This window comes from Callospermophilus lateralis, chromosome 7 (genome assembly GCF_048772815.1).
Source record: "Callospermophilus lateralis isolate mCalLat2 chromosome 7, mCalLat2.hap1, whole genome shotgun sequence".
Classification (NCBI taxonomy): Eukaryota; Metazoa; Chordata; class Mammalia; order Rodentia; family Sciuridae; genus Callospermophilus; species Callospermophilus lateralis.
In genome coordinates this window covers 3,564,444-3,582,260 of record NC_135311.1, presented here as the reverse complement: position 1 = coordinate 3,582,260, position 17,817 = coordinate 3,564,444, and the positions used below count along the sequence as shown (strand labels likewise).

Genomic DNA, 17,817 nt, shown 5'->3' with positions numbered 1-17,817 from the left:
TCTGTCTGTGGCAGGCAATGCAGGGGTAGCTGAAAGCTTAGGGAGGGGTAGGTTCAGGAACACAGAGAAAAACCCTCTAGAACCCCAGCCTCAACTCTAAATACCAGGTGATAGCAGCCTACAAGAGGAACTTGAAGCATGGTGCAATAAAGACAACGACAGCGCCAACGAGACCCAAACCCAAAAGATCTGCCCTTTTCAGATTCAAATACTATTTTGTTCTCTACTATTCTACACATGATGTTTAGCAGTCAACTATATATATTACAGGACAAAAAAAAAAAGCAAGAAAACAGAAAACCTACATGAGATACATCATTCTCAAAGATAATATATAGGTATTGCAACTATTAGACTTTAGACAGCAATTAATATGTTAAAGAATCTAATGGAAAAGGTGAAAAACATATGAACAGATTAGCAAATACAAAAATTAGAAGCAAATATCAAATGGAAATATAGAAATAAATGTATGAGAAATGAAGAATTCCTCCAATGATCTCATCAGTAGACTAGACACAGCTAAGGAAAGAATTAGCAAACTTAAAGACAGTCAATAAAAATGAACTAAACAGAACTAAAGAGAAACAAAAGAACATCCAAAAGCTCTTGGACAGGGCTGTGGTGTGGCTCAGTGGTAGTGTGCTCGCCTAGCATGTATGAGGTCCTGGGTTCGATCCTCTGCACCACATAAAAATAAAATAAAGATATTGTGTCCACCTATAACAAAAAATAAAAGCTCTTGAACAATATAAAATAGTCTAATATATTTGTAACTGAAATCTGAGAAAGAAAAGAGAAGAACAGAGATGAAGAAATATTTGAAAACAGACTGGCTGAAAACCTCCTCAAACTAATATATCAAACTACAGATTCCCAAAACAGAACAAATACCTGTTTATCCTGTTTTATCAAGAAACATCCACTAGACACATTAAAAATCAAACTTATAAAAACCAAATATGAAGGTGGCGAGAAGGGGTCAAAATATTACATAAAGAAGATCAAAAATTAAAAGGAGCAAGTTTCACACCACAAACTATACAAACCAGAAGACTGAGAGGCATTTTTCAAGTACAAAAAGAAAACAAACAACAACAAAACCTATCAACCCAGAATTCTAAATCCTGTAAAAAAATTAAAAATTAAAAAAAAAACATTTTCAAACATAAAGGTGAAATAAAAACTTTTTCAGACCAACAAATGCTAAAAGGATTCATTGCCTCTAATAGACAATGATGCCAGATGGAAACTGGATTACACAAAGTAATGAAGTATACTAGAAATGGTAAATATATGATTAAATATAAAGTACTCTTTTCTCAATTTTAATCTCTTTAAAAGGTAAATTATTTGGGTTGGGGTACAGCTCAGTGGTAAAGCATTTGCATTGTATACACAAGGACCTGGATCAATGCTCATTACCACTTCCCCACCCACTCCCACAGAGTAACTACTTGAAGCAAAGAAAACATCATACCATGGGGTTTTAAAGGCGTGAAAGTAAATGTATGACAATGATTGCACAAAGGATGGAGTAGAAGAAATACATTCTTTTAAGAGTCTTACATTACATGTGAAGTAAAAATGGTATTTGAAGGTACACATTTATAAAGATGTATACAGTAAACCTATAACAAATACCAAGAAAACAACAGCCAAGTGGGGGTGATGCATGCCTATAATCCCAGTCACTGGTGGGGGACAGCTGGGGACAATGGTGCTGAGGCAGGAGGATCCTGGGTTCAAAGCCAGTCTCAGCAAAAGCAAAACTGCTAAGCAACTCAGAAAGACCCTGTCTCTAAGTAAAATACAAAATAAGGCTGGGGGTGTGGCTCAGTGGTCGAGTGCACCAGTACCCCCCCAGCCAAAAAAAGGGGGGGCTGGAGATGTAACTCAGTGGTAGAGTGTGTGCCTAATATGTGCTGGACCCTGGGTTCAATCACTAGTACTGCCAAAACAAAAACTAAAAATAAAAACCTCCAATATAAATCCTGACATCTTTCTGGCTCAAAGAAATAGAGAATAGATATAGGAAGATAGGGAACTATGTCTGTCACCGGAGTGAGCAAAGAATTCCAAAGGAGAGAGCCAGAGAAGGGCATCTCTTAATTCTGTGAATGAATACTTCATGTATCTCAGACTGAACTCTGCTTGAATGATGTCTTTAGATTCAAAGAAATGCAGCAAAGGCTGAAAGAAACTGACAGAATTAAGTTAAAAGAATGACTACAGCTCACAGGTGACACAGCTTAGTTCGACAGATAAAACAAAACTATCAGAGGAATACTACAGGACCCAGAGTCTACACCATGTACACTCACAGTATCCAGAATACAATAAAAAAATTATACAATATACAAAGAACAAGGAGGATATGACCCATTTAGGATAAGACTCTTAAGAGGCCAACCCGAAAATTATGTTGAGATGTTCATATGTAGTCAATGGAACAGAAAAAAGTCCAAAAAAAGAACGACACATAACATGGGTCAAATGATTTTCCATGATAATGCCAATGTATTTCAATGGGGCAAAGTATATTATTTTCAAAACAAGTGGCACATAACATTTAACATCCTGTCTCTTGAGATCAACCCTGAACCAAGAGGGATTTTGCTCAGCAGAGAAAAGATAAGCAGTCTAATCATGCCGCAGACACCTGAAGCACTTGCTAGTGGAGAAGAATAGAGCCACTCATAGGCCCTGAGCCCAGTGTGGGGAGCTGCCAAGTTACCACGTCACTGTTCATCACAGAAAAACCTCAGCCCACATTGTCTTCATCCTTATCCAGGCTCCTACTGCACAGTGCCATAGTGAGACTTTGCCCACTAGGACCTCATGGAGCACCAAAGCAGCTGCCACCAGCAACTTGATGGATTCAGTCCCGCAAACTGGCCTCACTGTTCCCTGGCCCCAGGAGTAAGAGGGCAGCCCAAACTGAGTGACTTGGCCCACAGAGGCCCTGGGAATAACAATCAGGCAACCTTCTATCCTGGGAAGCAGTTAGGCTTCCTAACCTACCTTGAACAGGTTGGCCCCTGGAGGCTCTCCAAAATCCACCCCACAATCCTTGGATACTACTGATGGTCACCCCATCTGGGCCCACTGATATGGCCTGGCCCTGCTCCCCCAGAGCAGGACATGTACCTTGCTCTGCTACCAAACATGCTACACCTCACCCACTAGGCGTTCCCACGCCTGCATGGCCCTTAGAAAGTAGCTCTGCTGTTACAACAAGTGCACCCCACCTGCAGGCCTGTCAAGAGTGACCCCACCTCCATGCAGCCTGTAGAATTCTAAGCCACTGAGATATCCACACACACCACCAATATAGATTACAGCTTAAGAAGCTACTCTCCTGACACTCCACTAAAGCATCACCTATAACCAAAGCCAAGGCTGCCAATCCAACTGACACCCTAGGACACACTGCCAGGAAAAAGTCTTTGACTACAAAAGCCACCCTATTAAACTGGTAGAGGCAAATGATCCGCTAAATGCACAATATCAATGTAGGGACACTAGAAGCATGGAAAAACAAGACAACATGTGACACCTCCAAAGGAACAAATAAGTCCCTAACAATGTACCTCAAAGAAAAGGAAATCAACAAACCAGCTGAAAAAGAATTCAAAATAATGAATTCCTGCCTCTACTAATTTTAAGGAAATTTAATGGGATACAAAAGAATACACAGGCAGTTCAACGAAATTAGGAAGAAAATTCATTAAATGTTTGAGAAATTCAGCATTCATAAAAGAGCCACACAAATCTTAGAGCTTAAGAACTCAATACATAAAATAAGGAATACAGTTAACAACCTCAATAGAGAGTAGAACAAGCAGAAAGAATTCCTGAGTTTGAAGACAGGTCTTTTGAAATAACCCTATCAGACCAACAAATACCTTTAAAAAGAGGATAAAGAAAGACTGGGACCCCCTTCAGCAAGCAAACATTTACATTATGGTATTCAAGAAAGAGAAAAAAGGGAAGAAGGCACAGAAAACCTATTCAGTAAAGCAACTGCTGAAAACTTTGCAAATCTGGGGAAACATATAAGACATTCAGGTCTGAATCTAATACATTTGGCCAAAAAAAGAATTTCTGAGGCATATCATAATAATACTGTCCTAAGTACAAGGCAAAGAGAGAATTCTGAAAACAAAAAGAGAGCCATGTAAGAGAACCCCCATTACACCAACAGCAGACTTCTCAGCAGAAACCTTGTAGACCAGGAGAGAATGGGATAATATAGTCAGTTCTGAAAGAAAAAACTGACAATCAAGATACCTATCCAGCAAAGCTACCCTTCAGAAATGAAGAAATCAAGATTTCTAAGAACAGCAAAAACAGAGGGCTGGGGGTGTAGCTTGGTGGTAGAGTGCTCGCCCATCACATGTGAGGCTCTGGGTTTGATTCTCAGCACCACATATAAATAAATAAAACAAAGGTCCATTGACAAATGAAAAAATAAAATAAAAGTGAGGCTTGGCCTCCTTTCTTGAAAGAAAGAAAGAAAGGAAGGAAGGAAGAAAGGAAGGAAGGAAGGAAAAAAGGAAGAAAGAAAGAAAAACAAAAACAGGGAATTCATCACTACCAGACTGAACCTACAAGAAATTGCTTCAGGGAATCCTACACTAGAAGCAAAAGGATAAAAACTAGCATCAAGACCAGGTGCAGCAGTTCATGCCTATAATCCTAGCGGCTTGGGAGGCTGAGGCAGGAAGATCATGAGTTCAAAGCCAGCCTCAACAAACTTCGCGAGTCCCTAAGCAACTCAGTGAAACCTTGTCTCTAAATAAAATATAAAAAGGGCTGGGGATGTGGCTCAGTGGTTAAGCGTCCCTGAATTCATTCCCAAGAACCACAAAAAGAAGAAGAAAAAAAAAAAAAAACTACCATCATGGGCTGTGGCTGTGGCTCAGTGGTAGAACCACAGCCACAGCACATGTGAGGCCCTGGGTTCAATCCTCAGCACCACATAAAAATAAATAGATAAAATAAAGGTGTTAAGAAAAAAAAAAAAAGAGAGAGAAGTAAAACTACCATCATAAAATTGTGTGAAAGCACAAAACTCAATGGTAGAACAGTTTCACAGAAAAGAACCAAACCTTATCAATATAGAAAACTACCAAATCTCGAAAATAAACAAAAAACAAATATATAAAACAATTAGTCAACAAGTACATGAAAAAATGCTCACCATCTCTAGCAGTCAGAGAAATGCAAATCAAAACCACCCTAAGATACCATCTTACTCCAGTAAGATTGGCAGCCATTAGGAAGTCAAACAACAACAAGTGCTGGCGAGGATGTGGGGAAAAGGGTTCACTTGTACATTGCTGGTGGGACTGCAAATTGGTGCGGCCAATTTGGAAAGCAGTATGGAGATTTCTTGGAAAGCTGGGAATGGAACCACCATTTGACCCAGCTATTCCCCTTCTTGGTCTATTCCCTAAAGACCTAAAAAGAGCATACTACAGGGACACTGCTACATCAATGTTCATAGCAGCACAATTCACAACAGCAAGACTGTGGAACCAACCTAGATGCTCTTCAATAGACGAATGGATAAAAAAAATGTGGCATTTATACACAATGCATTAAAAAATGACAAAATCATAGAATTTGCAGGGAAATGGATGGCATTAGAGCAGATTATGCTAAGTGAAGCTAGCCAATCCCTTAAAAACAAATGCCAAATGTCTTCTTTGATATAAGGAGAGTAACTAAGAACAGAGTAGGGACGAAGAGCATGAGAAGAAGATTAACATTAAACAGGGATGAGAGGTGGGAGGGAAAGAGAGAGAGAAGGGAAATTGCATGGAAATGGAAGGAGACCCTCAGGGGTATACAAAATTACATACAAGAGGAAGTGAGGGGAAAAGGAAAAAAATTATAAGGGGGAGAAATGAATTACAGTAGAGGGGGTAGAGAGAGAAGAGGGGAGGGGAGCGGGGAGGGGGGATAGTAGAGGATAAGAAAGGCAGCAGAATACAACAGACACTAGTATGGCAATATGTAAATCAATGGATGTGTAACTGATGTGATTCTGCAATCTTTATACCGGGTAAAAATGGGAGTTCATATCCCACTTGAATCAAAGTGTGAAATATAATATATCAAGAACTATGTAATGTTTTGAACAACCAATAATAAAAATTAAAAAAGAACAATTAGAAAAAAATCAATAAAATGGCAAGAATTTCTCCTTACTTTGAAAGTGAACAGATTGTTTCCTAATTAAAAGATATAGACTGAATAAATTTTAAAAAACAAAATCCAAAAGTACACTGCCTATAAGAAATTCACTTGACCAGTAAAAACAAATATAGACTGAAAGTGAACAAACGGGAAGAGATATACCAGGCAAATAGAAACTAAAAGTATGCAGGAGTGGTAGCTGTGCTTAACACAAAAGGGACCTTCAACCCCAAAATATAAAATGCTACAAAGATGGTCATTATATAATGATAAAGGGACCAAGAGGAAATAACCACTGTAAACATATATGTATCCAACACTGCAGCACCTCATCATATAAAGCAAATATTATTAGATCTAAAAGGAGAAATACACTCTTAACATAGTAGTTGGAGACTTCAACATCCCACCTTCAATATCCTGATTATCCAGATTAAAAAAAAAAATCCATAGAAAATATCAAGCTATGCTATATACCAAATGGCCTAAAAGACATTCATCGAACATTTTATTCAAGAGTTGTAGAATATACCTACATTCTTCTCATCAGCACATGGAATTCTCCAGGACAGACTACATGTCAGGCCACAAAACAAGTTTAAACAAATTAAAAAGAACTGCATTTATAGCATTTATCTTCTCTGACCACAATGAGATGAGACCGGAAATCCACAAAAACTACTTTAGAAATTATACAAATATATAAAAATTACACAAAATTCTCTCGAGTAACCAATGAGTCAATGAAGAAGACAAAAGAGGAAATTTAAACATTTCTTGAAACAAATAAAAATGAAAATACAATATGCCAAAATCTGGGAGATACAGCAAAACAGTACCAGGAGAGAAGTTAACAGCAACAAGTACCTATGTAAAAAAAATGTGCAACAAAATAAAGAGGTAGCATTTGAAAAGATAATAAAATTGACAAACTTTTAGTTAGCCTATCCAGGAAAAGATAGAGAAGACAAAGGTAAATATAATCAGAGATGAAAAAGGACACATTATAGCTGATAACACAGAAATACAAGGATGATTAGAGACTATTATGAATAACTATATACCAACCAATTAGAAAAGTCAAGAAGAAATGGATAAATTTCTGAACACATTAAACCTACCAAATTTGATCCATGAGGACATAGAAAAAATAGACCAATAACAAATAATAAGATTGAATTAGTAATAAAAAGTCCCCTGACAAAGAAAAGCCCAGGACCAGATGGATGGCTTACTGCCGAATTTCAACAAAATTTAAAGAACAAGCAATACCAATTATTCTCAAACTATTTCAAAGTATTAAAAGGAAGGGACCCCTTCCAAACTCACTGTATAAGTCCAGCATTACCCTGATACAAAACTAGAAAAAGGTATAACAAGAAAACTACAGAAAGATGTAGTGTTCCTTTCCTGAGAAAGATGCAAAAAAACCTCAATGAAATACAAGCTAGTCAAAGTTAACAGCATATACAAAAGATCAAATCATCATCAATATCAAGTGGAATTTATCCCAGGGATTCAAGAATAGTTCAACTCACAGAAATCAATAATGTCAATATAATGAAGAATAAAAAATGTATGATTATCTCAACAAATGCATAAAAAGTATTCACTAAAATTCAACATCCCTTCATGATATTAAAAAAGAGAAAATTCAAAATTTAGGAATAAAAGTAATTCACCTCAATACAATAAGGACAAACCCACAGCCTATATCATACTGAATGAGGAAAAGATGAAATTGTTTCCTCTAAGATCAGGAATAAGACAAAGATATCTAGTTACCCTTATATGATCATTACATATTATATACACATATTAAAATGGCACAGTGAGTCCGGCATGGTGACACATGCCTATGATCCCAGTTACTCAGGGATCTGAGACAAGAGGATTGCAAGTTCCAGACCAGCCTGCCCAACTTAGCAAAGTCTCAAAATAAAAGAATTAAAGAGTTGAGGCAGGAGAATCCCAAGTTCAAGACCAGCTTCATCAACTTAGGGAGACCCTATCTCAAAATAAAAAGGGCTCGGGATGTAGTTCAGTGGTAAAGTACCCCTGGGTTCAATTCCTAATACAAATTTTTTTAATTTGTTTAAACTTATACATAAATGATTAAAAGAAGCCAGGTATAGAGAGACACACCTGACATCCTAGCAACTTAAGAGGCTGACTTAGGAGAATCCAAGTTCAAGACCAGCCTCAGCAATTTAGTGAAGCCCTCAACCACTTGGCAAGACTCTGTTTCAAAGAAAAAATAAAAAGGGCTGGGGACAAGGGGTTGGGGATATAGCTCAGTTGGTAGAGTGCTTGCCTAGCATGCACAAGGCCCTGGGTTCAATCCCCAACACCCCCCCCCCAAAAAAAAAAAGGCTGGAGACATAGGCCACCCCTCGGTTCAATGCCCAGTACCAAACAGAACAAAAACCACTCATTAAGAGTAGTATTCATAATAGCCTCAAAGTGAAACAACTCAAATGCCCAGCATTTGAAGAATGGAGAGATTAAAAGTTGTACATTTGGCAATAAAAATGAAATACTGATACATGCTATAACATGGATAAACTTTGAAAATATTATGCAAAATCAAAGAAATCAGTCACACACAAAAAATCACATGGTTCCATTTATATAAAATGTCTAGTATAGGCCAGCTTACAGGACACAAAGTAGATTAGTGGTCACCTAGGACTGGAGGGGACAGAAGGTTTAAGGATAATGGCTACAGCATAAAGTTTCTTTTTGAGGTGATGACAATATTCTAAAATTGATTGTAATGATGTGTATATAATTCTATGAACACACCAAAAACTACTAAATTGTACAATTTATAAAAATGAATATGTAGTAGATAAATCATACCTCTATAGTTATTACAAAAAGAGAAATAACTATTCAACTTTTACAAGAACACATAAAAGACGGGTTTCCTTGTCAGACGCAATGGCACACACCTGTAATTTCAGCAATTTGGTAAACTGAAGCAGAAGGATTGCAAGTTCAAAGCCAGCCTTGGCAACTTAGCCAGATCCCATCTTAAAACAAAAAATAAAAAGAGCCGGGGATGTAGCTCTGCGTTAAGTGCCCCTGGGTTCAATCCCTAATACCAAAAAGAAAAAAGAAAAAAAAAGCCAGGCATAGAGGCACATGCCTATAATCCCGCCACTAGGGAGGCTGAGGCAGAAGGATTGCAAGTTCGAGATCAGCTTTCTTGGCAACTTAGTGAGACCGGTCTCAAAATAAAAAAATAAGGCGGGGCGGGAGGCTATGGTTGTGGTTCAGTGATAGGTAGAGCACTTGCATAGCACAACGTGAGGCAAGGGGTTTGATCTTCAGCACCACATAAAAATAAATAAATAAAATAAAAACATTGTGTCCATCTACAACTAAAAAAAAAAAAAAAAAAAAGGCTGGGGATGTAGTCAGTGGATTTAATCCCTAGTACTGAAAAAGAAAGAAAGGCCAAGTCAAGCCATAGACCAGAAAAAACATTTATTAAAACATCTATTTGATAAAGGATTTATATCCAGAAAATCAAAGAATCCTCATAACGAAATAATAAATTCAAGTTTTTAAATGTTCAGAAGGCTTAAACACATACTTCACCAATGAAGACAGATGAATGGCCACTAAGCACAGGAAAATAAGCTCATCATCATGAGTCACTAGGTAACTGTAAACTAAAACCAAAATGAGTTACGATTATACCCATGAGAATGGCTAGAAATAAAAAGACTGGGAGCTGGGGATGCAGCTCAAAGCATGTGCTCAGGTACACAACAACAAAAAAGACTGACAAGGGGCTGTGCTCAGTGGCAGAGCGCTTGCCTAGCACATGTGAGGCACTGGGTTCGATCCTCAGACCAGAAATACATAAATAAATAGATTAAAAAAAAAAAACACACAAACCATTTAAGACAGAAAATACCAAGAGTTCAAGAAATTTTGGATCAACTGAACTCTCTACAGCAAATGAGAATGAAAACAGTAGTACATTCACATTGTAGAATAGCTTGGCAGCTTCTTAGTTTCCTGTAAGTTTAAAACTAAACTCTTACCATAAGAACCTACAATTCTGGGCTGGGGCTGGGGCTGGGGCTCAGTGGTAGAGCACTTGCCTAGCATGTGTGAGGCACTGGGTTCGACCCTCAGTGCAACAAAAAAACATAATAAAGGTATTGTGTCCACCTACAACTAAAAAATATATTTATAAAAAAAAAGAGAACCTGCAATTTCTCTTCTAGGTATACACTCAAGAGAAAGAAAAACATATCTTCAAGAAGATCCATACATTAATGTTATTTCATGGCAGCTCAGTCGTAATAACTGAAAGCAATTCAATTGTGCATCAATAATGAGTGAATAAACAAATTATAGTAAATTATTTAATGGACTATTACTCAGCAGTTAAAAAGGAAAAGGACTGGGCTGGGGACATAGCTCAGTTGGTAGAGTGCCTGCCTCACATGCATAAGGCCCTGGGTTCAATCCCCAGCACCACAAAAAAAAAAAAAAAAAAAAAAAAGGAACAGGGCTGGGGATAGATAGCTCAGGGGCAGAGTGCTTGTCCAGCAAGCATGAGAACTTGGGTTCAATCCCCAGCATCACCAAAGGGAAAATTAAAAAAGGATGCAGCCCCCAAATAAACAATCTAACACACATTAACATGTAACAGTGTATCAATCTTGTGGCAATCTCAAGAGGACTATACTAACTGAAAAAGCCAGACACAGAAGAATACATTTTGTATAATTCCACTTATTTGATATTTAAAAAAATAAAACACAGTGACAGAAAGCCAATCAGTGGTTGACAAGGGCAGTACTAGGGAGAGAAGACTGGAAGGGGGCACAGGGAAATTTGTGGGGGGTGCTGAAAATGTTCTATCTTTATTGTGGCAGTGCTGAAGGTTATAAGACTATGTACATTTGTAAAAACTCATAAAATTGGACATTTAACTGGTTGAATATTAAAATAGGTAAAATGTGCTCAATAAGGTTGATTTTTTTTAAAAAAGAATAATTAGTGATTTCAATCCTTTTCCCAAGTCCATAGAAGTTCTCAAGATCTTAGGGTTCCCAAAAGGTCTCAGCAACCAATCTGCTCTACTTTGAAAACCTGACCCTGACTTCAACTTCTTATCTGCCTTATGATTCAAAGTCTGCACTTCTGAAGCACAAACCTCTAAACTTTGTAGACATTTCTAAAACAGGGGCTGGGGATGTGGCTCAAGCAGTAGCACGCTCGCCTGGCATGTGCGGGATGCTGGGTTTGAACCTCAGCACCACATACAAATAAAAAAAAAAAAAAGATGTTGTGTCCACCAAAAACTGAAAAATGGATATTGAAAAATTCTCTCTCTCTCCTCTCTAAAACAGGTATGCAGATATATAATCTATGTGCTATAATTTCAGCTGATTTAGAGAAGCAAACAGTATTTGATTCCTCGGCAACTTTTCCAGCTTTCTTGCTTTCCCATTTTCCCACATTAAAAAAAAAAAAAATACTATAAATGTTTAGTGGCTCATTCCTATGGAGGGGACAGATTCTAGTTCCAGAGAACTCAACTTTAATCAGCAGGTCAGGCTTAAACGCTTGCAGTCTGTTTGCCAATATCTAACCCATGACATTGTCTACAAAGAATAAAAGAATTCATTAATGAACACTTTTCATTATATCAACATTCCCAATATAGTCAAAGGCAAATAAAGCCTACTGCAACCAACAGAAAAATATGTAGAGTAGGGTGTTAGTGGCAACTAGGTGCTGAAAAACAAACAGCAGCACTCAGGAAAGGGGCTAGCACATATTACCTTGAATTTGAGGTGGATTTCCTACATATTGCCAACAGCAGCAATTTGGAAATGTGTAAAATAGCTCATGGAAATTGCATTCAGAGTGCTAGGACCTTGGGAAAGACCAGAGTTATTCATGCACAAAAACACCACCAAAGAAATGGAAAAAAAACTAAATATGAAGAAAGTGTAGGGAGGCCTAGAATCCAAAATGCACAAACCTCTGTATTACCCCGATATTTTGAAAGTCAGAACCCTTTTAAAATTAATCTTGCTCTATGCTCCAAAGTGTCAACAATAACCAAGTGACTATTATTGGCAAAGAAACATGACAGCCAATAAAAGAACAAACAGGTAAAACAAGCTCACACTTGTTTACTATGGAGCAGAAAGCAAACGTGAAACAAGAAATAAAATGGAATCGTGCTTAAGCAGAAATAGGACTCTTCTTCATTACTGTAGTTCACTCCTGGAGATAAACAGGGTTAGTTTCTTATTTATGTGTGAACCCATCTTCCTGATAGACAAACTGACCTAAGCTGCAGTCTTTTATTCTACTACTCTAATGTATTCATAATGGTAAGACTGCAGGAAAAGAAAGCTAGATGTTTGAGAATCATGTTGGGCTGACACTCACCACAAATTTCTCACCATTCTGCTCCACATGTTTGTATGTGGGGACCGATATGGGCACTGCTTGCTTTTCTGTGTAATCATAAAATGATTGTCCCAACGAGTCGTCACTGGGATCTAGGTTATCCGCCTCATGAGGAGGTACAGATAACACTGTCAAGATCAATTCCTTCTCGCCTGCTCGGATCAGGTCCACCACCTGCTTGTGTGTCGCCCCCTCAACATTCACGCCGTTCCTAAGGGGAAAAAGGGAAAAAGACAATCCCATAAACCAGAAGGGTCCAAACACTTTGTATCTCCACCCTTCTGCCCCCACTCCAGTGTCACACAGTGTGAACCATAAAATCAAAAGATTCATTTGGTTCTTTACAGATTCTACAGTGAAGAGCCGTTTGTGAACTTACAGCAGGGGAAAAAATGGAAACCTGGGAGAGGACTTATCCTTCCTCTGTTCTAGAACCCCGCCCCCCACAGCTTCAGAAAGAGCATGGGAAAGGGGGGAAGCCCAGGAAAAAGCAAAGCTTTTTAAGCCAAACACTCCAACTTCCTCATCATAACTAAGCACATATACAACACAAATGGCTTTTGACAGTCTTGCCATTTGAACTATCCTCTTCATCCTTTTAAAACTCGGGGGAATTTTATTAAAAGAAACTTCATAAAATGCATTCCCTTGATTTGTAAATAGGGACTCAAAAAAATATGACTCAAAACAGTTCCTTTTCAATTTATATCCAATTTCTCTCCATATCTTCAAATTAGTCAATTTTCCTTTATACCACGTTTTATTACCTTGGGAGTTAAACAGTACTAAACTTCATACACGCTAGTTTCTTCTAACACTTGGCTTTTAAAAAAGGCAAGGACATTTTTTTCCTAAACTTTCATTATCTGACCCAAATTCCTTTGTTCTCCCAATCACTTCAATTAATCCCTCAGGACTTACTTTTTATTTTTTTAATTGTAGATGGACACAATATCTTTATTTTATTTATTTATTTATTTAATGTGGCGCTGAGGATTGAACCCAGTGCCTCATGCATGTGAGGCAGGCACTCAACCACTGAGCTACAACCCCAGGCCAGGACTTGTTTTTTTCGACTCTGTGCTATCTCACTTAAAGCCCTGTGTAATCTGTCCAAGGAAACAAAACAACAACAAACACCTAAGGTTAAACCGTAAATCAACCTATTCATTCTCCTTCCTGTTTCACTGTGTACAAAAGGCTGAAATAGGAAAAGTACAAATAAAAAAAAAAAAAAAAAGAAAAGAAAAAAAAAAAAGAAATGATTTTGCCAAGAAAGATGCTGAGTCTCTCTCATAAAACTTGCTCACTCCCAGAATGCTGACCCAGCCTGTCCATCTCAGCAAAAACACTGGGAGGCTGGCCTGGAGGTTCCCTACCATGGCTATCCCAAGAGAGACAGGAAATACACACCTGGCCTCTAATCAATTTAATATTTAAAACTTATCTACCCTTTTGGAGTTAAATTCTTTTTCAGTTCCGTTCCAAACCATTAGGGTTTTTCCTTCCTGAAGATGACACTAAGTTTAGTAACAAGCCTTCCACACGATTTTCAGTCACTGGAATTGCTTTTGTCAGACAGAGAGAGTCTGGTATCCGAAACATCCACTTATATAAACACAACAGGCAAGAGATCACTCAGCTTGCATTCTTCCTTATTTTAGGTTTAACTATCTAGCCAGTAAATTCAGCACTCTTGACATTTCACAACCTAGACTTATACAAAAACAAACAAACAAACATTAGGTTTTATTTTTAAATAAATACCGTAGAAGAACAAAGAGAGTCCCTTTTACTGATGGAAACTTGGACTTTTATTCAGATCAGGTCAGACTAATGATCAAGAACACGCACTCAACTCTTATCATACAGAATGGTAAAATGGGAAAAAAATATATATATATGGGCTTTGAACCTAGATGTAAGTAAACAAAATTCTGGCCCTGGCTATTAAATACCAAAACTAATCTTGATAAGAGTTATTTAATGTTTCTTAGCCTTGCTTTTCATATCTGTGAAAAGGGGACAAGAAGTCCCTAACAGAGTCCTTGTGAGGATTAATGTAATTAATTAACATGTCTTGAATAATGCCTGCGCACTCACATCAGAATATCTAAAAGAAAAGGAGTACCAGGAAGCTAGAACATAGCTCAGTGGCAGAGTGCTTGCCTAGCATGCATAAGACCTGGGTTAGATCCCAGGACCACCAACACCACCACAGAAAACTCTGTATGAAGCCATTTTAGTTAAAGAAGAAATGGAAACTGAAAGTTAGGGGTTGGCAAAGGATTCCATCTAATTCTTTGGCCTTGGCAATTCTGAGAAAATATTTTATTGTAAAATAAATAATCAGAAATAATCAGAGAATCTATCCATCCTTAGGAACCTTTGCTTACTCACAAATATCCATGTTAATAGCTTGTTTAACAAAACAGGTGAAACTAGCATCTTAGAGACTGAACAAATTATCTTACATATTAAAACAAAATTTTTGGTTAAACAATTAATTTTATTTAATGAGATGAACATTTGTAAAACATGTTTAAGAGCTAATGCTCAAATCTTACTTTTCAAACCCTAAGTTTCTTCCTTTAAGGGATTTTAATCTGGGGATACTCTGGTAATAGTTTTGAGAGATCATCAATCTACAGAATTTGCATATACAACTGAATTCACAGACATGTTATATATTTTCTTACTGGGAAAAGATTACATTAACTCTCATCACCTTTGAAAAGGAGTACGTGGGGCTAGGTTTGTAGCTCAGTGGTAAAACACCTGCCTAGCGTGTGTGAGGCCCTGGGTTCGAGTCTTAGCACCGCATATTAATAAACAAAATAAAGGTCCATGGACAACTAAAAAGATATATTTAAAAAAATATGTTATCTCCAAAAAAACGAAGAACTACTGCTTTCAAAACACACCTCTACCCACTCATTTTTCAAATCAAAATGCACTGCTTCTTGGCTCTCTCACAAAAACAAGCCCTAAAAGTCTTCAGAGAAACTTAAGTGAGGCTTAACTTAAGAGGAGCCAGGGAGTAAGGGAGCTTGCTTAGGTTTTCCTTATTAGTAAGACTAAGCTTCAAATGGCTAACATCCCAAACGCCTCATTAAAAAAAAAGATAGGAAATAACTTGCAGTGCCATATCCTAAATATACTGATAATATTTACCTGGTTCAACTACAGAAGGAAGCTTCGAATTCCACAACTTAATACAAAGAGGAATCTTCATTCTTCAGAGAATGAAGTGAGGTCAGTAAAAACCCTAGGACGTCTGATTTGATAAAAGAGTCCTCCTTCCTCAAGAATTAAGAGGTCTTCACAGTCATAAAAATATTTATATAAAAAACACTCCATCCTGGGCTGGAGCTATAGCTCAGTGGCAGAGTGCTTGCCTAGCATGTGTGAGGCACTGGGTTCAATCCAGAGCACCTATACAAATAAAATAAAGGCATTCTATCCAAAAAAAAGCACACTCCATCCCATAAGAATACTATTAAACCAGGCTCAAATTAGGTGTGGTCCCAAAATTTGTATAATTCTAAAGATATGAGTAAATACAAATTCTGCAATAAAGGAGAACTTTCAGTAAAACAAACTCCTAGTTCAAAGCACAGGTTTTAGAGTCAGACACACTTGGGTTTTAAAACCAATTGTACCATTTACAGGTGGGACCTTAAGTAAATTAATCAATCTCACTAAACCTCAATTTCCTAATCCCCACAAAATGTGGCTAGTAATTTCTGTAGCTAATGGAGATGTTGGAAGAACTACTCGCTAAGAGTCTCACTAAATTGCTGAGACTGGCTTTGAATTTGTTATCCTCCTGCCTCAGCCTCCTGAGTTGCTGGGATTATAGGCATGCACCACCAAACCCAGCTTTCTCTGTTTTTGAAACATAATCTAGTTGGAATTCATTTGAAAATAAATAGTTGAGATCTAAATCAATGATAATCAGGATCAAGAGATAGTCGCCAATTTTATATGACTATTTCATCAGAGAACCACTAAGTCCTACATGCCACACAAAAGTACCCACTGCCCAGTAAGTTCTACCAATTTATGTTTCTTCCAAAGAAAGGCAGTAGCCTACACTATACAAAAAGTTCAACATGGGCTGGGGTTGTGGCTCTGCGGTGGAGCGTTCACTCAGCACATATGAGGCCCTGGGTTCGATCCTTAGCACCACATAAAAATAAATAAAATAAAGGCATCGTGTCCAACTACAACTAAAAAATAAATATTAAAAAAAGTTCAACAGATATGTGATTAAGCAAAAGCAGCTAAATGTTAATTACAGAATTCAAGTGGTAAGTATACAGGCACTCTCGTACAATTTTGGGGGAGGTGGCTGCCTAAAATTCCAACAATCCACAAATAAGACCAGAATTTTGTTCCCTTAGGCATCCAAATGAAACCTAAAGTACTCTATTTTCAGGAAGATATATACTTGATAGTTACAACAAAATTCTCATTTTTACATAAGACCAACATTTGATTACAAAGGAGAGGTTTTTAGCTAGATAATGGGAGTGACTTCAAATAAGACTTCTATTCAACCAAAGTTAGCCAGTCCAGGAAATTGGAAAGCTAATATAAATACTCCCAGAAGTAGAAGAATAAACCCTAAATAGGAATTTTATACAGCTTTTGAAGGAAGCTTAATATAATGAAATCTAGGTAGGAATGGAAATAGGACACAGGCAATAACTACACTGTTTGGGAGCAAAGAGCCATTCTACATAGTAAGCAGAATATTTTTTTGTTTCCTTGTGACATGCAAAAAGTAATTAAATGGTAATTAGTTCCTCAGAAGCAGCCCATTAAAATAGACAATAAATCCCTATAACTGTTAAGCAATAAGACATATTTTTCAAATCTGCAGATAAAACACAATGGCTACACGCCCTTAAGAATGACTAAAGTTGGGGCTGGGGATGTGGCTCAAGCAATAGCGCGCTCACCTGGCATGCGTGCGGCCCAGGTTCAATCCTCAGCACCACATACAAACAAAAATGTTGTGTCCGCAGAGAACTAAAAAATAAATATTAAAATTCTGTCTCTCTCTCTCTTTAAAAAAAAAAAAAAGAATGACTAAAGTTAAAAGGGTAACAATACCAAGTTTTGCCAAGGATGTGGAGTAAATGGAATTCT

General features: G+C 37.5%; 1 protein-coding gene across 3 annotated transcripts in view; it reads right to left on the bottom strand.

Annotated features, from left to right (window-relative positions):
- Window positions 1-17,817, bottom strand: part of Snx27 (sorting nexin 27) — an 83,734-nt gene that overhangs the window by 42,913 nt on the left and 23,004 nt on the right. For all 3 annotated transcript variants that reach the window (XM_076861901.1, XM_076861900.1, XM_076861902.1), the window contains exon 2: window positions 12,640-12,871. In XM_076861901.1, the coding sequence (XP_076718016.1) occupies window positions 12,640-12,871 (232 nt within the window). The remainder of the gene's footprint in view (window positions 1-12,639; window positions 12,872-17,817) is intronic.